Here is a 21,183-nt window from a genome sequence, read left to right as displayed (position 1 = left end):
AAGAAAGATTTTATTTATTTATAGAGACACGGGAGGGGAGAGAGAGAGAGACACAGGCAGAGGGAGAAGCAGGCCCCACGCAGGGAGCCCGACTGGGGACTTGATCCCGGATCTCCAGGCCCAGGCCCTGGGCTGCAGGCAGTGCTAAACCCTTGAGCCACCCGGGCTGCCTGAGAATGTTTTAGAATGAAAGGGTCTAACATATTTAAAACTTTTTGAATCTTTAAAAAATTTCACACCTTACAATTTCATTAAATATATTCACAATGTTCTGGAACCATTACTGTTATCCATTTCCAGAACTTTTTCATCACACAAAACAGAAACTCTGTACCCATTAAAAAAATAGCTACCTATTCTCTCCTCCCCGAGCCCCTGGTAACTTCTATTCTGCTTTCTGTTTCTATGAGTTTGCCTAATCGAGATACCTCATGCAAGTAGATCACATGTTTGTACTTTTATGAATGGCTTATTTCACTTCATATAATGTTTTCAAGCTTCATCCACGAGATCTAACATATTTTTATAGAGGATACTGAGGAGATATAACACTTAAAAAGATAGTAGCAGAGACGTTCCAGATTTGATGAAAGACATAAGCCTTAAGACTCAGGAATCATAACAAATACTAAATAGGACAACTAAAACTAAAATAACATCTACACATAAATTGAAATTGAATCATATTAAAGACAATAGGATCTTAATAGCATCCAGAAAGAACAAATTATCTACAGAAAGAATAACAACTTAAAATATCATTTCTTTCTTTTTTTTTAAAAAGATTACTTATTTATTTATAAGAGACACAGAGAGAGAGAGAAGCAGAGACACAGGCAGAAGGAGAAGCAGACTCCATGCAAGGAGCCCGACGTGGGACCCGATCTTGGGACTCTGGGATCACGCCCTGGGCTGAAGGCAGGTGCTAAACCACTGAGCCACCCTGGGATCCCAAAACATCATTTATTCCAATGTCAGCAGTAGACCCCAGATGACAATAGAATAGTAAGTTCAAAATGTGTAATGTAATTAACTGTTAATCTAGAATTGTATATGCAAGGTGACAAATTCTATTCTAGATTCTGCCTATTCTAATATCCATCATGGTTTCTTCCTCATTAACAGAGCCCTGATTTTGATGGAGGGCAGTAATGTGTTTACCTAAGAAAGAACTTCATTTCCTAATCTCACTTGCAGCCAAACCCAGTTCTGGCCAATGAGATAAAGCAGAATCATTGAGTAAGGTTTCAAAAAAGTTCCTTAAGAAGGTCAGACATCAGGCAGCCCTCGTGGTGCAGCGGTTTGGTGCCGCCTGCAGCCTGGGGTGTGATCCTGGAGACCTGGGATCGAGTCCCACGTCGGGCTTCCTGTAGGGAGCCTGCTTCTTCCTCTGCCTGTGTCTCTGCCTCTCTCTCTCTGTGTCTGTGAATAAACAAAATCTTAAAAAAACAAAAAGGGTCAGACATCTGTTCATGATGAAAAACTCTCTATAGATTACAACTAAAAGAGGACCTTCTAAATCTGATAAAGGCCATCTACAAAAAAATCCTTCAGATAACATCATACTTAATGGTGAAATAAATGTTTTCCTCCTATGACTGAAAGCAAAGCCAGGCTGCTTACTCTTACCATTTCTATATGACACTGTATTCCTGCTATTGGTGGTCCTAGCCATTGCAATAAGGCAAGAAAAAGAAAAAAAAAAGCATGAAAATTCAAAAAGAGAAAGTATTTTGCTATTTGCTGATGACCTGATTATTTATATAGAAAATCCCAAAGAACCTATAAAAATGCTACTAGTGCTAAGTGAATTTAATAAGTTTACAGGCTACAAAGTTTATATACAAAAATTCATTGTATTTGTCAATATTAGCAACAAACAGTTATAAAATGAAATTAGAAACAAAAATGAACAAAGAAAAAAGAGACCGACACAAAAACAGTATTCAAACTATAGAGGACAAACTGAGGGTTACCAGAAGGGAGGGATGTAGGAGGATGGATGAAATTGGTGAAGGGGATTAAGAGGACACTTATTACAATGAGCATTGAGTAATGTATGGAATTGTTGAATCACTATATCGTGTACATGAAAGTAATAGAACACTGCATGTTAAAAAATAATTAAAAATTCTAAAAATAGGGCAGCCTGGGTGGCTCAGTGGTTTAGTGCCACCTTCAGGCCAGGGCCTGATCCTGGAGACCCGGGATGGAGTCCCACGTTGGGCTCCCTGCATGGGGCTTGCTTCTCCCTCTGCCTGTGTCTCTGCCTCTCTTTCTCTCTCTTTGTGTCTCTCATGAATAAATAAGTAAAATCTTTAAAAAAAATTCTAAAAATAAAAAAACAATTTTCATTTGCAATAATGTGAAATAACAAAATTCTTAGGAATAAATTTAACAAAAATGTGTACACTGAAATTCTACACTGAAATTCTACACTGAATTCTACAATTCTACACTGAAAACGTCTAAGCCTTGCTGAGACCAAAATAAATAAAGGGTTTACCATGTTCACACATTGGATAATTTAATATCATTAAGAATCCGTTCTTTCTAGATATATTTATAGAGATAATTCAATACCAATATAATTCCCATCAGGTTTAAAAAAATTAAAAAAAAATTGACAAGCTGATTCTAAAATTTATTTAGAAATGAAAATGACCTACAATAGCCAACAAGATTACAAAGAACAAAGTTGTGGGGCTTATACTACTTGATTTCAAGGCTTTATAGAAATTAAGACAATCTGGTATAACTGAAAGTGTAAGTGTAGATTGAAAGAAAAGAATAAAACCACCAGGAATAGATCCTCATATATGTGATCAACTGATTTTCAACAAAGGCAATTAATTCAGTGGAACAGGAAAGTCTTTTAAAAAATGGCGCTGAGAAGATTCTAAAGCATTAAGATCCACAGAGACAGAGGACAGAATAGTGGGCCCAGGAGCTGGGGAGAGGGGAATGGAGAGTTATTGCATAATGGGCACAGCTTCCATGTGGGATTATGAAAAAGTTCTGGAGCTGGATAGATGGAGGAGATGGCACAATAATGTAAATGTACTTAATGCTACTGAACTATACACTTAAGACTGGCGAAAATGGTATATGTATTTTACCACAACAAAAAAAATTTGAGGGGCTCTTGGATGGCTTAGTGGTTGAATGTCTCCCTTTGGCTCAGGGCATGATCCCAGAGTCCTGGGGTCAAGTCCCTGCATGGAGCCTGCTTCTCCCTCTGCCCGTGTCCCTGCCTCTCTCTTTCTGTGTCTCTCTTTTTAAAAAATATTTTATTTATTTATTCATGAGAGACAGTGAGAGAGAAAGAGAGAGAGAGAGAGGCAGAGACACAGGCCAAGGGAGAAGCAAGCTCCATGCAGGGAGCCTGATGTGGGACTCAATCCCAGGACTCTGGGATCACGCCCTGAGCCGAAGGCAGATGCTCAACTGCTGAGCCACCCAGATATCCCAGGAAAATGCTCATTTTTTTTATTTTTTAAGATTTTATTTATTTATTCATGAAAGACACACAGAGAAGAGAGAGAGGCAGAGACACAGGCAGAGGGAGAAGTAGGCTCCATGCAGGGAGCCCGACATGGGACTCGATTCCGGGTCTCCAGGATCACGCCCTGGGATGAAGGTGGCACTAAACCGCTGAGCCACCCGGGCTGCCCGGAAAATGCTCATTTAAACACACAAGGAGATAGATACCTCTACACATTCATTAAAATGGCTAGAATTAAAAGAAAAAAAACAATCAATGCCAGGTGTTGGCAAGGATGTGGAGGAAATGGAAAAATTTGGAATTTAAAAGGATACTACCATTCTGGAAAAGTGCTTGCCAATTTCTTAAAAAGTTAGCATACATCTACCATAAGATACAGCCATTCTAAGTATTTACCCAAGAGAAACGAAAGCAAAAGTCCACACAAGAAGTTGTACACAAATGTTCATAGCAGTTTTTTTCATAATTATCCCAAACAAGAAACAACCCAAATATATATTTTAACAGATGAATTGATATGCGAAATGTGGTATTTTCTTTTTTAATAATTTATTTTGAGAGAGAGAGGGAGAGACAATGTGGCGGAGGGGCGGAGGGAGAGGGAGAGAGAGAGAATTCCAAGCAGGCTCCACCCTCAGCACAGAGCCTGATGCAGAGCTTAAACTCACCACCCTGAGATCACGATCTGAACTGAAATCAAGAGTTGGACGCTCAACCGACTGAGCTATCCAGGTGCCCTGAAGTGTGGTATCTTCGTAAAATGGAGTCTTATACAGAACAGAAAGAGTGAACTGTGTGAAGTTCATCCCTAGGAGGGCAGGGATGAGGAGGTGGAAGAGTAGTCCAGCAGAAAGTAGGCCAGGGCTACCTGGTCACTGGGAAAGTTGAGCAAGATAAGCTAGGAATCACTCTTTTTTTTTTTTTTCTTTTTAAAGCTAAGCCTTCCCTGAAGTGACAGTCCACTTCTGTGGCCCAGAGTTCCCTCCAGTCCCTTCCACTACACTTAGGGAGCAGTTTTGTACCTGCAGCTAGACTCCGTGATCCCCACCCCACTCCAGCAGGGCCCCACTGTGCTGAGACAGCTTTCTTCCTCAGCAGCCTTCATGTCTTTGGGGCTATGTAGTCAACGATTCAGCTTCTGTTGGCTTTTCCATCTTCTGATCCCATCTGCATCATGTCTTCTAGAGTTTCCTTTAAATTGCTATTCCAGGGGCAGCCGGGGAGGCTCAGCCGTTTAGTGCTGCCTTCAGCCCAGGGCCTGATCCTGGAAACCCGGGATCGAGTCCCACGTTGGGCTCCCTGCATGGAGCCTACTTCTCCCTCTGCCTGTGTCTCTGCCTCTCTCTCTCTCTCTGTGTCTCTCATGAATAAATAAATAAAATCTTAAAAAACAAACAAACAAACCTTACAGTCTTGAAAGAAAAGGTAATTGGAATCCTAAATGTGAAATTCATTAGGCAGATATTTCTGACTTTTAGTTACATTGTTAAAATAATATTTACTATCTAATGCTCTTTCTAAGAATATACAACAAAGATCAGTCATCCCTTCACATCACTCCAACTTTTGCCACTACATATGAAGAATGTTCAGTAGAAGCCACTCAGGTTGAGATGACAGAAACCAAATCTGAACTAGCTTTATGATGTTTTTTAAAGATTTTATTTATTAATTCATGAGAGACACACAGAGAATGAGAGGCAGAGACATAGGCAGAGGGAGAAGCAGGCTCCACGCAGGGAGCCTGACGTGGGACTCCCAGGATCACGCCCTGGGATGAAGGCAGATGCCAAACGGCTGAGCCACCCAAGGATCCCCAGCTTTATAATGTTAATAAAAATTAGAGTGTTTATTGTGTACCAGGCGTATGGTAGCACTTCATGCCCACTTACCTCCTTTAGCCCACACAATAGCCCAGAAGGCCAGGAGCCAACCCGTGAGCCCTGAAGGTAAGTACTTGCTTCATACTCAGCAACTGAAATAATACTTACCATTGTCCTCAACTTACCAGGGTGCAGAATGGTGCTCTGGAGACACAGGAAAGCCAGAGGGAAGCTAAGAAGCTTTTCTAGGCCATGGGGGTATTTGGAGGCTGAGCTGGGATTTTAATCCAGACATCTGCTCCAAGGACAGCCCTCCAACCTGTCCATTGTGTGGACTCTGAACCCAGAAGGGAAATTTATTGGCTCTTGAGGCCAAATTCAAGAGAAACTGAAATCTTTTCAGATTTCAGGGAGTGTTTAGGGACTTACCCTTTTAGAACCTTCCCCGTCTCTCATATCTATACTTCCCTCAGAGTCGCTCTCTTCTCAAGGCTGGAATCTTGGTTACCAGTAGCTATTGAGTTCACATCTCTTATGTATCCCAAGAGTGGAGAAACAGTTATAAGAGGTAAAATCCCAAGGCAGGATTGTCACTTGTCCTACTTGGGTCACATGCCCGCTGCCATGGTTCAAGTCCTAGATTCTCTACTGTCTAACCATGCACGACTTTAGACACAGTGAGTTACTTTTTCTTTTCTTTTCTTTTTTTTTTTTAAGATTTTATTTATTTATTCATGAGAGACAGAGAGAGAGAGAGGCAGAGACACAGGCAGAGGGAGAAGCAGGCTCTTTGAAGGGAGCCCGACATGGGACTCGATCCCGGGGCTCTGGGATCATGCCCTGAGCAGAAAGCAGACGCTCAACCGCTGAGCCACCCAGACATCTCTGAGTTACTTTTTCTTGATGGCTTTTGTTTCCTCATCTGTTACATGAGAGCAGTAATAGTGGCTTGCTCAGTGAATGACATGTAGCTCTCAAACACCTTAGTAACTAATTTATTTTCATAATTTTTACCATTCTTTTTTATTTAAGCAATTTTTTACAAAGCTTTGTGGTGGTCTCTCTGTAGAAAAGTGAGGCTGTAAACCTTGCTTGCTCCCATCAGTTTTAGAGTTTGAGTTCTATTATTCTTTGTAGTCCCTGGACTACCAAATCAAGAAACTAACATACAAGTCATGATAGGATAGTGGTGCTTCTCTGAAGGGACACATTTAGGCTGCTTAGGATCCCTACATAAATACAGGCCCAACTGAGTTCATAACTCCAAATAATAAGATTCTCACAGAAATAATCTGCCATGAGTGAAAGTTGGTAGACCCCACAGAGAGCAAGATTACACCACCGAAAAGGTCATATAGTATAACTACTGACTAGAAATTTTAAAATAAATATATTTGAAATGATTAAAGACAAGAGAAGAAGTTTTAAAATTGCATTAAATAAAAAAAGATAAAAGCCAATATAAAGAGCAAGCAGATTTGATAATGTACCAAATTGAGCTTCTAGAAATAAAATCTATGGTCATTGAAATTGAAAGCTCTATGGGAAAAAAAAAAAAACATATGGGCAGAATTAACAGCAGATTAAACATAGTCAAAGAGAATATTAGTGAGGTGGAAGTCAGAATTGGGAAGTTACCCAGAATAGAGCACACACAGAGGGAAAAAAAAGTACTGAGAGGAAAATAATTGTCAATTTAGAAGTCTACATTGCTAAATTATCACTTAGGAAAGAGAGCAAAATAAGACATTTCAGAGACTCAAAGAATTTTTCACTACTGGACATTCATTAAAAATATCTGAAGTATGTGCTTTCAGGAAGAATGGACCTCACCCTTGAAGGAAGAGCGAGTGAAGAAATATGCTAAGGTACGATCCAATCTAACATGCACCCACTGCTCGACAGAATAACAATGAGAATGACTGATTTGGAGCAAAAGTCACAGGATCAAGAACCTGAAGGATGAGAGGTGAAAGTATTCTAAGTTCTTATCGTTACATAGGAGGGAGCACGAGAGACTCTCTCTACATAGCTGACTTTAGAACTTGTTTTTTTTTTAAGATTTTATTTATTTATTCATGAGACACACACACACACAGAGAGAGAGAGAGAGGCAGAGACACAGGCAGAGGGAGAGGCAGGCTTCCTGCAGGGAGCCCCACGTGGGACTTGATCCCAGGTCTCCAGGATCAGGCCTTGGGCTGAAGGCGGCACTAAACCACTGAGCCACCTGGGCTTCCCAGAACTTGCTAATTATGTATGTTGAAAATTAAGTGTATTTATGAAAGTGATGGAGAGCACATAGCTTCCAAGCCAATGGAGTTGAGGGAAAGGGGAATAAATGACTTGATCCATCCAGGAGAGGACAGAAAGGGAGGCAAAAAGAGGCACAGAGTAAAAAGACAGGGACTCCTGGGTGGTCGGTGGTTGAGCTTCTGCCTTCAGCTCAGGTCATGATCGTGGGATCCTTGGATCGAGTCCCACATTGAGCTTCCTGCATGGAGCCTGCTTCTCCCTCTGCCTGTGTCTCTGCCCCACCCCCGTGTCTCTCATGAATAAATAAATAAAATCTTTTAAAAAAAAGACAAAAGAAGATAATAAAAATCCATTAAAACATCTCATCAATCACAATAAACACACCGTTAGAGGTTGAAAACTCTAAGATTGATTTATACAAAAAAGACTTTAGCTACACGGACTATATATCAGAAGCATACCTAAGATATAAGGAAAAGAATGGAAAAAGACAAATGATGTCCATACTCAGAAAAAGAGCTGTAGTAGATTACTTACTAGAAAAACCAAAATTAAGGCAAAAGGCATTATTAGGGATAAAGAGGGGGTACTGTTAAATGACAAAAGGAATAATTTATCAGGAAGCTATAATAATCCTACACTTCTTAGCACTTCAAAACCAAGTCTCAAAACATATAAAACCCAAACTGGCAAATTTCATGGAGAGATTGCTAAAACCAGTATCACAGTAGTGGGATTTAACCCACCTCTTCTGGTAATTTATAAATTGAGTAGATGCAAAATTAGAAAAGGCATAGAATATTTGAATAATATAGTTAACAAGCTTGATACAATGGAGATCATATTTATCTCTCTCTCTCTCTCTCTCTCTCTCTCTCCGAACAATTCCTATAGAACAGATGGAAAACTTTCACAGAAATAGGCCATGTACATGCTACAAAGAAAGTCTTCACAGAATCCCAAAAGATCAGTATTTATGCAGACTACCTCCTCTGACCGTAATGCAATAAAATAAGAAATCAGTAACTAATGGTTAGTCCTCCCTCCAAAAAAAATCTAGTATACATTGGAACATGTAAATAAGCATACTTTCAGCAATTTCCAAGCCAAAAAAATTTGATATTAGAAAATCAGAACAATGTAAAATTAAAAATCCTACTTATCAAGATTTCAGGGACATAACTAAAGTGGCACTTGGAAAGGTATAGCTTTAAACACTGTCAGAAAAGAGAAAGACTAAAAATTGGATTAAATATCCAACTCAAGAAATTACAAAAAGAATCATAACACAATAAAGAAGTAGAGATAGAACAGAATAAAACAAAATAGAAAATACAAATGATTAGCAAAATTAAAAGTTGATTCTTTACTACAAGTGGTTTTATTCCCTGAAAAGTGAAACTTGACGAATCAGACTCAGGATGACATGGAACCTAAATATATTGATAGATATCAAATAAGTAGAAGCAATAAAAACTCTAACCACAAAAGATACACCAGGCCCAGACAGTTTTCCAGTCAACTGGACGTCCAAGGATCCCCACCTCCCACATCTGCTCTGGAGTCTAGGCGGGGATCTCATCTGGAGGGAAATGGAGTGAGAAGAGCCGGCAGGGTGCAGATTTGGTTCATCCACTGGCGACACGTGGAGTGGTGGCCCCTGGGCCGCAGACTGTCAGGGACCCCTGGGGAGCCTTGTTCTTGTGGGGTAAGACGGACCCTGGACAATAATCGGCACGTCAAGTGTGGAGTAGGTGAAAGTAGGTGCTGCGGGAGGGGGTGAGGTGGACATAGCAGCCTGCAGAGAAGGGCTGCCAGGCCAGTGGAGGGCTGAGAATACGGGCCCAACCGAGGTGTCAAGGAAACCTGGGCGGTGGGACAGCCAGGAGAAGCCCTCATGGGGGCAGGGTTGGGATGAGGGGGAGGAAGTGGGCCCCAGAAGTGTCAGGGAGGGAGGGGCAATAAAAGGGAGTGAAAGGTGGCAAAAAACTTTGCCAGGAGAGGAGCCCGCCGCAAGGGCCAGGAGGGTGTGGGCCTCGGATGCTGGACCGTGAAGGTGCATCAGATGATGGAGGTTTGGGAAACCAAGGAGGGAGGGGGCGCAGTGTGGGCTGGGGTGAGGGGAGGCTGTGGTGAGGCCAGGGCCTCCATGGGGGCCGCGGCCTGGGGGTAGCTGCGTGGTTGTGGGATGTGCCAGGCACTCTTGGGGGTGCTTTGCCCACATGAAATCCCCAAGGCCCTATGAGGCCCGTATGTGTCTGAATATGTGTGGTGGGAGAATGTGGGAAAGAAGCAGGGATGGTGAGAAAGATCCTTCTGGAATCTTGGCCTGGATGGAAGGAGTGGGAAGCAGAGGGCCCTGGGTCTGGCAGAGGGAGGTGGGTGCTGGCAGGCAAAGGGGGGCCCTGCCTGGGAGCTGGAGTCTGCCGGACCAGGGGGCTGCTCGGGATTTATAGGGGGGGTGGTGAGGGGCCGAGTTCTTTTATTCTCAACAAAATAAAGGGCAAAGACACCCACTATCCTTCGCCTCGGTCCTCTGTAAACCCACCGTGCTGCGGGGATGGAAGGACGTAATGTGGGTAAAGTGCTTCTGGGTTCTGTTATTTTTGCTGTTTGCTGGGGTGGTGGTGGAGCTGGGGAATGTGCAGGCTGGGAATTCACTCATTATGTGCCCGTCCCCTGTGCCAGGCACTTTGTGGAACCAGTTCGGAACTGAGCGAGGCCCTGGTACCTCCCTGGGCAGTGCCAGCCCCGCGGAGCCTGGGGACCACAATCGGTTGACTGCCCATCAACAAAATATGAGATTTTTCTCCCCAAAGGTTTTAAGGCTGCAGTGCAGGGCCGGAATGGGACTCACCCAGGGCAGTAGGTTGGTAGGGGGAGGCCTGGAAGGCTGACCGGGCTCCCGTGAGGTCCAGGCTGGGTGGGCAGGTTGGCAGGACTGGTGCAGAGCTCTGAGCTGCCCGGATGGGTGCTGAGGAGATGGGCAGCCTCCTTCCTTCTTCCACCATGAACCAAGGGCTCTGGTGAGTGTGTTGGAAGCCTAGCAGCCAGCCACAGTAGGATCAGAGGCTGGGAGTAAAGGCAGGTGGGGGCTGGGGGGGGGGCAGGAACCGTGGACCTGCTGGCTCGATGGGGGCTGGGGACAGGAAGATAGCGGAGACAGGAGAGGCGCTAGGAGCACTGGTTTCCTCTCTCTAGGGCTGGGCCGCAGGAAAGCCAACCCTCGTGCTTCCCAAGGTGCTTCCTGCAGATAAAGTGGCCTCTGACAGGCTCCTTCCTGCTCCCCCCTTTCCCCATCCCTCCCATCCTGCCTCAGTCCCCAAGGGACCCTCAGCTCCCCCACTCTGGCCAGCCCAGTGGCCTTGGGAAGAGTCTGGACAAGGGGGTGGGAGGTCTGGGCATCCTGGGGCCACGCTTCCGGGCAGGGAGGGTCCACCCAGGCTTGAGGAGAAAGCAGGACCAGACCCACAGACTGCGCTGGAGACTCGGCTCTGTGGGGTCAGTGGAGTCCTGGGAAGTAGAGATTTTTTTTCCTAAAGGGGTAGCGGATGGAAGAGAGAGCCAGGGGCTCCTTCAGGGCTTAGGGCTGGGCCCTGGGAAGAGGGCCTTGCTCTGGGGGCAGAGGGGTGGGTATTGGTGGGGAGGGGGCTTGGTGGTGGGCAGGTAGTGGTCAAGGTGGCTCTGGGAGGGGGATCTGTTCTTGGAGGGGGTGCCAAGTACTTTTCGTGGGGGGTTAGGGTGTTTCCAGGTTGTCATGGGGAGGATTAGGGAGGTTCTCTGTGTGTAGGGGGTTCATTTAGGTTTATTCCTGGGAGCCTGGGGGGGGGGGGATCCGAGGCTGTTCTTGGAGGAGGTTGGGTGAGGCTGGGGGGCCCAGGGACTGTTTCTACCAGGGACCTGAGCGTGTGCCCACGCTTGGTTGCTCTGTGAACGTGGTCAGGTGTGTCCAGTGAGAAGGTGAGCTGCTGGCTAGGGGGTCAGGGCCTGGTGTTCTGGGGCACTTCACACATGTTGGAGAATTCTGCAGGAGTCCAGGGCTATTACCGCATTCCACTGCGGCTCTTTGCTCTCAAGTCTTGGGGGCCCAGGTCTCGCAGCCCCGGGTAGTCCTGTGAGGCTTACCAGGGCTGGGGGGCGGTGGCGGGCTCCGCGGGGCGGCAGTGCCTGAGCTAGTTTCTTTACTGTGCTCCCCTGTTCTCCGCCCACTCATCACCCCCTCCCGCGTTGCCACGACAACGTGTAAAACTAAAATTCACTTCCCCGTTGCAGGTGGAGACTAGTAGCGCCCCCTCCCCTAAGCCTGTCCTCCTAGGTCGTGCCCCCATCCTGTCGTCGCTAAGGTGACGGGGAGGGGGCGACAGGGCCTGGGTCTAGGCAGAGCAGGAGGCCTGGAAGGGGGGGGGCTTGGAGTCCAGGGCGAAGTCCCCGAAGTCGGCTGGGGGAGCCGGGGGCCGCGCGGAGCTCCGTGCAGGGTGGCCTGGGGGTGAAGTCTGGGGGGGGGCGCCTCTGGGCCTCCGTGACCCGGGGTCTCCGCGCCGCCCCGGGACCGGGCAGGGCTGGTCACCGTCACCCCCCGCCCCCCCCACCCCGGCCCGGCCCTGAGTGCGGTGGGGAGGTGGGTAGAATGGGGGAGAAGCTGCCACCTCCGGAAATTAATTCTCCTGTTTTTCTCTCCCCTCCCCGCCCTCTCTGCGGCCCTCGCGCCCGACGCGGACCCCACCGCAGCCCCGGGACCCCCGCCGCGCGCACCCCTGCTCCGTGGTCCTCGGATGCTCGCGCGCGGCCACTCCCCCCGCGCCGAGGCCTAGGGCTCCCCGCGCCCCCCGCGCGGCCCCCGGGGCCCCCGCCCTGCGGGGCGGCCCAGGCCCCCGGCCCCCGGCGCCAGCGCGGCCCCCCCCGCCCCGGGACCCCGGCCGCCCGGCGCGCGCCCCCCGCAGCCGGCGCAGCCCCCCGGCCGCCCCCGCTTCCCTCCCGGCGCGGCCCCCTCCCCCCGCCGCCCCCGCCCCCGGGGAAGGCAGGCGCCGCGCTGAGCCCGGGCCGATGCAGCTGAGCCGCGCCGCCGCCGCCGCCGCCGCCGCCCCTGCGCAGCCCTCGGCTCAGCTGCCCCCCGCGCCCGCCCCGGCCCCGGCCCCCCCCGGCCCCCTCCCGCGCGGCGCGGCCGACGGGGCTCCGGCGGGGGGGCAGGGGGGGCCGGGGCGCCGTGCGGAGCCCCAGCGCGCCCCGCTCCCGGCCGCGAGCCGCCCGGGCTCCGGCCCGGGTGCCGGCGCGGGGATGGACGGCCCCGGGGCCAGCGCGGTGGTCGTGCGCGTCGGCATCCCGGACCTGCAGCAGACGGTGAGCCCCACGCCACGCGCCGGGACCCCCGCGCCCCGGGACCCGCGCCCCTCCCCCGCCGCCCCCGCCGAGACCCTCCCCAGCGGCCGGGCGGGGGCGGGGCCGGGGAAGCGCCGCCCCTGGGCGGGTTCGGGGGTCCGGGGTCCCGGGGGTCCGGGGGTCCCGGGGGGCGCGCTCACGGGCCCGCTCCGCCGCAGAAGTGCCTGCGTCTGGACCCGGCCGCGCCCGTGTGGGCCGCCAAGCAGCGCGTGCTGTGCGCCCTCAGCCACAGCCTCCAGGACGCGCTCAACTACGGGCTCTTCCAGCCGCCCTCGCGGGGCCGCGCCGGCAAGTTCCTGGACGAGGAGCGGCTCCTGCAGGACTACCCGCCCAACCTGGACACGCCCCTGCCCTACCTGGAGGTGAGCGCGGGGCCCGGGGCACGGGTGCGGGGACCCCAGGGGCCGTGCCGCGCCCCAGCGCACCCAGCGCCTCGCCTGAACGCGCGTCGCCCCCTCCCCCGCCGGCATCCGGACTCTCGCCGGCTCACCCATTCATAGCGGAAAGGATGCGGGGCGCACTGTCGGGCGTGGGGACCCAGCTCGTAGTCCGGGTGGCGGCGGCGAGGGCGCTGAGCCCCCCCCCCTAAGCATGACGGTGGCCGAGCCCAGAGTCGGCCTGGCCCCCGGCGGCGCAGGGACACCGGGTTCCGCTCAGGGCAAGTCTGGGAGGGAAGCCTGCAATCGGGCCTTGGAAGAGGAGCAGCTTTTTCCAGGGAATCCTGGGGATGGGGACGACCGAGAAAGGGAGCTGCAGGTTCCAGAACAGCAGGCCGACGTCCCGTGTGAGCGCAGCCTAGGCTGTGTGCCCACGGCAGTGTGAGGCCCGCCAAGCAGGGCTTGGTTGGGGTTGTCGTGCGATCGCTCAGCCCAGGGTGCGCCCTTTCTCTGCCTTCCCTTTACCTGAGCAGTTTCGATACAAGAGGCGAGTGTACGCGCAGAACCTCATCGATGATAAGCAGTTTGCAAAGCTTCACACAAAGGTAAGGAGGAAGCTCAGAGGAGGGACCCCGGAGGTTGCCACCTGGCCCCACCTGGCCCCCGTGGGCGGTGTTCCCTTAAGCCCACACTTCACTGGATTTTGTGACGTCAAAAATGCCCTTGAAAAATTCCTAAGAGCCCTCCCTCTGCTCGCAGTACCCCACTGTGGCTTGGGGCTGACTACAGTCCCACCAGCTTGACTTCATCTGTTCTCTCTCGTGTCACGGGCCCAGAGCAGGTGTTGGGGCAGCTGGAGGGCTGGGTGCAGACTCTAGCACCGTGCTTGTTGTGGCCGTCCTCTGCTGACGGGTTCCAGTCAGCCTAGATTCTGGCTCACCACCTCTGGCCTGAGGGTGGGTGGGTGGGTGGTGGGTGGTGGGTATGATAGGGCGTGGTGTCTTGGGGAGATCCCTGGTGGAATAGAAGTGAACAAGCACCTGATGTTGTCATTTGGGGGAGCTGGGACGGCGTGGGGAGAACAAGGAGCCTAGCCCTTAGCGGTCAGCCAACTGGGCACTCATACTTAGGCATCTAGTTAGTTTTCTCCTGGGAGGGACTTTTATTGTTCCATTTTCCAAATGGAGGTACTGAGTCCCAGAGAAGTTATGTGACTTGCTCCCAGGTGCGCAGCCAGTGAAACTGGAACTGAATCCAGATGTGCCTGACTCTGGGGCCCTGTGCCTAGGCACACCTACTGAGCACCATTGCTAGGTGGGCCTGGCCCCAAATGTTCTTTGGGGGCTGCCTCACTGCCTTCTTGGAGTGTAGGAGAGGCAGTGTGGGTGCCACAGCCACTACCCACAGTCAGAGTTCCTCCGGTCCCACCTCGGGCTCTAGTGACCAGTGGACATCTGCTTGCTAGACACGTCATTGACAATCTCTGGAGTGTGTCTCCTTCTCCAGGAGAAGGATCTGAGCATTGTCATCTCTGGGCCCAAGTGACCCCCTCTGTGACCCTGGAAACTCCATGCGAGGTGGGGCGCGTGGGGATCAAGGCCATGACTGGGGCTGGGCCGAGACTGTGCCTTCTCTCTCCTTTTGCCCCCTTGTGACCCTGTCACTCTGGGTTCCTCCCAAAGTGGTTACCTCTTCTCTAAAACCGTCCTGAGCACCTCACAGGACCCTGGTGACACTGCTGACTAGTGACCTCCAGTGGGTCCACTTGCTTTTCGGTCACGTTGAACTTACCCTAGCCCCGTGTTTCTGCCTCCTGGACGCTAACCAGCCCCCAGCGTCACACCATCCACTTGGGGTCTGGCTGAGGTCTCTCCCCTGTCATGAGCACCCTTCCTCCTGTTTGACTGTCCAGACCCGCCTTCAGGGGCCACCTCCGTGGAGCGGTTCCCATGGTGCCCTCCTATTTCTGATGCAATCTGAGTGTTTTTAGAAGCCAGGGCACCTTGCCTCGGGTGTGCAGCATCTGTAGCACCAGCCTCAGTGAGGCTTTGCTCAGTGAATGAACGCACGACTAGGTCAGTGAGTGAGAGGCAGGCAAAGTTCTGTCACGGGAGGGGCCGCCCATGGGTAAGGAGGGGCCTCAGGGGGTCTGCCTTGGGGTGATCTCGTGAGGAAGAGGGAATGGACCACCTTGGGTAGGGTCCCTGGGGTGATGAGGACGAGGGCTGTGGCGGGGGTGCGGCTCCTGTCTGGGTGCCTCGGGCTCTTCTGGTTTGGGTAGGTTGGCTGAGGAGGGGAGCCAGAGCAGTGGCTGAGGCTGGGGTAGGAAGCCCTTGCGTGCGGGCGTGATCAGGGCAACCTGGCCTTGATGAGGGGCTGGATGGGCCGGGGATCCGGGCAAGTACTTCAGGCAGCCCGTGGGCCCGCTGAGCTGAGGTCGGCCCCGTGGGAGTCTAGGGCTTAAGGTGATATGAGGGGGCGACCAGGTCATGATGCAGAGTAACGGGTGTGAGGAGGTGGGATAGTCGATGCCTCTGTAGGGTGACAGGTGGCCTGAGGCTTCTGGTGGAAGGTGGGTGACACTTAGACGATCGGAGCCGTGGTGCTCGGCTGACCCGGATGGCTGGGTGTTCCAGGCAAACCTGAAGAAGTTCATGGATTACGTCCAGCTGCACAGCACGGACAAGGTGGCCCGCCTACTGGACAAGGGGCTGGACCCCAATTTCCACGATCCTGACTCAGGAGGTGAGAAGCAGAGCGGGAAGGGGCATGGCCCTGGAGTGGTGGTTGGGACCTTAACCTTCATCTGTCTCCCGAACCCAGAGTGTCCTCTGAGCCTTGCGGCCCAGCTGGACAACGCCACGGACCTGCTGAAGGTGCTGAAGAACGGCGGCGCCCACCTGGACTTCCGCACTCGCGACGGGCTCACGGCCGTGCACTGTGCCACCCGCCGGCGCAACGCGGCAGCCTTGACGGTCAGTGTGGGTGTGGCGCCTGCCTGGGAGGCGCGGGGGCAGGGCGGAGGCTGGGCCCCTGTGGACGCCGAGGCTCCTTGCCCTCAGACCCTGCTGGACCTGGGCGCCTCTCCTGACTACAAGGACAGCCGCGGCCTGACGCCCTTGTACCACAGCGCCCTGGGGGGCGGGGATGCCCTGTGCTGTGAGCTGCTGCTGCACGACCACGCTCAGCTGGGTACCACAGATGAAAACGGCTGGCAGGAGATCCACCAGGTGCGTCGGGAGCCTGGGGCGCGGGCTGGGGGCCTCGCTTCTGCCTGAGCCCTGTCAGCCAGGGGTGGGGAGTCCTGGACGGCATTCGGGGACCCAGGAGCGCCTCCCTCACCCCGCAGGCGTGCCGCTTTGGGCATGTGCAGCACCTGGAGCATCTGCTGTTCTACGGAGCTGACATGGGGGCTCAGAACGCCTCAGGGAACACGGCCCTGCACATCTGTGCCCTTTATAACCAGGTGTGACTATATGTGTCCGCACGCATGTGTGCTACGTCACAAGTGCCTGTTCTGTGTCGTGCTGTTGGCTGTGGCCTTCTAGGCCGATGCGTGCACCTCTGTTCCCTGAGCACACGTGTTCCACGTGTGTTCCAAACACCCAGGTGTAAATCACGCACATCTGGGCTCTCTGGGCCAGGAGGGACCTGCATGTGTTGTGTAGAGGTCATCCTCGCGTGCCCCTGTGTTGTGCATATGTACGCTGGACACGTGGGTGTGGATGCGTGTGTCGTAGCGGGTGCGCATGCCGTTGTGTCCTCACCGCACCCTTCCAGCTGCCCAGCTGTGACCCCCACTCCAACCGTCTCCGCAGGAGAGCTGTGCTCGCGTCCTGCTTTTCCGCGGAGCTAACAAGGACGTCCGCAATTACAACAGCCAGACAGCCTTCCAGGTATAAGAGTGGTTGACAGGAGAGTGAGGCTGACCCCTGGGGGTCTGTCTTTCTGGACCTTGGTTCTTCCCTGTAAGGCAAGAAGGGATCTCCCCCCAGGGTTGGCCCAGATAGAGGAGGGGGGGGGCCAGTGCAGCGCCCTCCTCATGGAGGGAGGGCTCACTGCGGATGGTTCCCTTGTCTTCCTTCCAGGGAGAGAGGAGGGTCATAGGACTCTGTCAGGGGACAACCAGTGTGGGCTTGACCTGCCAGAGACGGGTGGGGTACAGAGGCCAACCCAGGGGTGAGAGGATTGGTTCCAGTTCCTGACTTACTTCAGGTGATGCTTCCTAGCTGGCTTTGGTTCATGGCGGTGGTGTGACCATGCCAAGAGTCACTGTATGCCTGGAGTTTGGGGATGGGGGAATAAAGATCATGTTCTGGGGACTTTTAGACCACAGAGGGAGCTGGGGTTCTGTTCTCAGTGGAAATGAGGGCCGTCTCCTCCGAGATGAGAGGAGAACAGGTAGGTCCTCTGTGGCTGTCCGGTCAGGGGGGCAGATGCGGCAGTAGAAGATCCCGGTGGGTTTGGGTGAGTCTGGAAGGGTGACTAGATGCAGGACCAAAGGAAGAGAAGGGAGGTGACGGGGGTGAGGCAGCGGTGGGCCACGGCTGAGGTAGGAGTGATGGTGCATGTGGAGCGGCTGTTAGGAGAACCAGTGGGGCGACCGTAGGCCTGGACTGTCCTGGTTTTAGCTCTGAAAGTCTCATGTCCCAGGAAGCCGGTTAGTCCCGGGCAGAATGGGGCCAGGGTCTAAGCCTGGGGCACCCAAGCAAGGGAGACCCCACACAGGAGCCCCGTCAGGATGCATAGGGGCCGAGGGGGGAAGGTTTGGCGCCCCTGAACCCCACTTCTTCCCCTCCCCCTCAGGTGGCCATCATCGCAGGGAACTTTGAGCTCGCAGAGGTCATCAAGACCCATAAAGACTCAGATGTTGGTGAGTTCTGCCCAACCCAGGGCCCTGTTGGATGTGGATCTGTGGGGGTTGTCAGGGCCCCAGCAGGTACGGGGGGCTGTGGGGAGGGTGCCAGGGAGCCTCCACACCCTGAGCCTCTCCCTCACAGCTGTGCCTTGGTCAGCGGTCCATCAGTGGTCCTGATGGTAGGGGGCGTGTGCTGAGGGAGAGGCCCCTGTGGCGTGAACAGAGGGTCTGAGTGAGGGCTGAAAGCGTGGTTAGGGCAGGGCTGTGGGTTGGGGCCATTGTTGAATTTCGGGATTGACTTAGGTTGAGAGTGGGGTTGAAGTCAGGGTCAAGGCTCATTCCTTTTAGGTCATCTGAAGGGTCAGTGGGGCACATGGAGCAGTGGATCTCAGCCACTGACCCTCAGTGTGTCGCTCCTGTCTGGAGCAAGAGCCACTTTGCGTGGCTCATGGCGCACTTCAGTAGGATAAGCTCACGTAAACAAAACACAGTGGTGGGTGTACAAATTGAAAAGGAAAGAGCGACCTTCAGGGCACGGAGTCCTGAACCAGTGCACTGGGGGGAGCCCAGTGTGTGCCTGACTTGTGGTCCCAGAGGAAAACCAGGAGATGCCACTTGGTCTTGACCCTAGGGCGGGCAGGAAGGTGGGCACAGCCATCCCACTGGAGCCTCAAGGAGGCCGCCACCCACTGCTACAGCAGTGGTGGATGCGGGACCTGTCCTGGGAACCTGGCCTTCTCTAAGCGACCCCTTAGAGAGCTAAGGCGACCCCTCTAGCTAGTTGGCCGAGGATGCGCTCCCTTCTTAGCTCCCTCTGTCCTGGGTGGACCACGTTTTTCTGCCCATGGTTCTCTCTGGAGCACAGACTCCTGGCTCCCGTTTCTGCCAGGGTTGCAGTGTCCTCATTAAAAAAAAAAAAAAAAAAAAAAAATTAAGTGACAGTGGGTAGCAAAGGACTAGGGCTGGTCTGTTGTGAGGTTAGGGTCAGGGCTGGGGTTGGATTTTGGACTAGGGTTAAAATTAAGGTCAAGTTCATGTTTCAGGACTCTTCCTCTGCAGAGTCTCTCCAGAACAGACTTCCTCCAGGGAGTCTTAGTTATGAGTCTTTCATGTCCCAGGAAGGCCAGGGGACCCTGATAATGGATCGAGTCTCCAAGGGGGGGGGGCACGCAGATGCTCCACAGCTGCAGCAGCTCCAGCACAGCTAGTCCCAGTAGGTACATGCTGAGTGGACGACTGAGCTAATGACTGGGCATAGGATTTGGGTCCAAGTTCTGCTTGGGAGAGAACCATGGTAAGATTTGAGGTTTGATTTGGGGACAAAAGACAAGAGTGAGAGCTCAGGTATGGTCTGGTTGGGGCTGGTGAGTGTTTTGGAGGTGGTTGTTAGCCTGGGAGAGAACCCTGGTTTGTGGACATGTGGGATCCCCTCATCTTGTGATTGTTCGACCATGGGAAAGCTGCTCAGGACCTCTGTGCCTCAGTTTATCTTAAGTAAAATATGGTTCTTTATGGTTATTTGTACATCTTTCTTTTCTCTGATCTCATGTGGGATTTGACTATGTGTCTTGACTCTGGCAGGTGACCTTGGTCCAACTGGTTGGTGGGAGGGGGGATGTCTGGTCCTGGCCAAGAGAGAGGAAGGCTCCAGCTGCTTGATGTGGACAGAGATGCTAGGCTCCTCGGGTCACCAGTTCTACAGCTTACTGTCTGGCTAAGGGTGTGCTTGCCAGGTTGGAGTTAGGCATGTCATTGCTGAGTTGAGGTACAGAGCGGGCGTCCCTGTGTGGGCATTGGCTTTGTGGGCCACGTGCCCTAACCTGCTCGGGTTGTCGTGCATACACTCGGGTGACATGGCCACATGTCCCTGGGCCACAGGTAATAAATATACTCTTGAGTCTTTGCTGCTATAAGCCTTGTTATCTCTCTCGTTTACTCTCAGTAAGCCCTCAAGGAATGATTAGCATTAGTCCATTTTTATAAAGGGGGTTTAGGGCAGAGGCTGTCTTTGCACCTGTCCTTGTCATCCCTACTCCCTCTGCACGCCTTCACTCCAAGGACACTCCCTTGATGACAGTCACAAGTTGCCCTGTCTGTCCTCCCAGCTGGGGGACCTGGGTGGGTCTGCACACAGAAGAGCCGGAGGGAGTCTCTGCCCATCCATCCCCAGGAAGGGGGCCCTTGTGGGGGGTCTTGCCTTCCAGGGACAGGACCCCTGGAAGCCTGTTGGCAGCCCTCTCTAGACTGATAGGCCTGAGGCAGGGACCCTGGCCTAGGAGCAGCTACCTCTGCTTCTTCACCTCTGTTGCCTTGGGCTGACCCAGGGCCCCCAGTCGCCGTCGCCATCTCTCCCGCACGTGCTTTCAAGCAGCAGGTTCCCACGGACGTGCTGTCCCATCGTGCCCGAGGGAAAGTCTCCTCACACTGGACCCAGGGACCTTGTTAATGTAAATTCTGACTCAGTGGCTCTGGGTGGAGCCTGAGAGTCTGCATTTCCAATGAGTTTCAGCTCCGAGGTGAGGCTGATGGTCCATGGCCCACGCTTCACTAACAGGAGTCTAGGGCTTGGCGAGTGAGGCCTTGCGGGCCCAATTCAGCCAACGATCTACTTTTTTTTTTTTTTTAATGGAGGCTTTAAAATTAAGGATTTATGTTTCATTTAGAGTTAAATTCACGTAACATAAAATTAATTACTTTAAGCTGAATAATTCAGTGGTATTTAATACATTCACGGTGTTATACATCCACATTTATTGAATTTCAAATATTTTCATTCCTCCAAAAGGAAGCCCTGCATACAAGAAGTAATTACTCCACATTCTCTTCCCCTTTAGTCTCTGTCAACCCTTAACATACTTTCTCTCTATAGATTCACCTGTTCTAGGTATTTCACATAAATAGAATCATACACTGTGTGACTCTTGGTGTCTGGCTTCTTTCACTCAGCTTGTTTTCAAGCTTCGTCTACGTACGTTGTAGGACGTATCA

At 52.1% G+C, this 21,183-nt stretch overlaps 1 protein-coding gene across 5 annotated transcripts in view; it reads left to right on the top strand.

The window, feature by feature from the left end:
- Positions 1–12,627: 12,627 nt before the first annotated feature.
- Positions 12,628–21,183, top strand: part of SHANK3 (SH3 and multiple ankyrin repeat domains 3) — a 49,017-nt gene continuing 40,461 nt past the window's right edge. For all 5 annotated transcript variants that reach the window (XM_025455026.3, XM_025455042.3, XM_025455049.3 and 2 more), the window contains exons 1-9: positions 12,628–12,921; positions 13,119–13,322; positions 13,871–13,942; positions 15,974–16,082; positions 16,161–16,312; positions 16,400–16,567; positions 16,687–16,803; positions 17,156–17,233; positions 18,144–18,210. In XM_025455026.3, the coding sequence (XP_025310811.2) occupies positions 12,628–12,921; positions 13,119–13,322; positions 13,871–13,942; positions 15,974–16,082; positions 16,161–16,312; positions 16,400–16,567; positions 16,687–16,803; positions 17,156–17,233; positions 18,144–18,210 (1,261 nt within the window). The remainder of the gene's footprint in view (positions 12,922–13,118; positions 13,323–13,870; positions 13,943–15,973; positions 16,083–16,160; positions 16,313–16,399; positions 16,568–16,686; positions 16,804–17,155; positions 17,234–18,143; positions 18,211–21,183) is intronic.

This window comes from Canis lupus, chromosome 10 (genome assembly GCF_003254725.2).
Source record: "Canis lupus dingo isolate Sandy chromosome 10, ASM325472v2, whole genome shotgun sequence".
In the NCBI taxonomy this organism is placed as follows: Eukaryota; Metazoa; Chordata; class Mammalia; order Carnivora; family Canidae; genus Canis; species Canis lupus.
The sequence above is the reverse complement of the archived record's forward strand: the minus strand, read 5'-3'. Positions and strand labels throughout refer to the sequence as shown.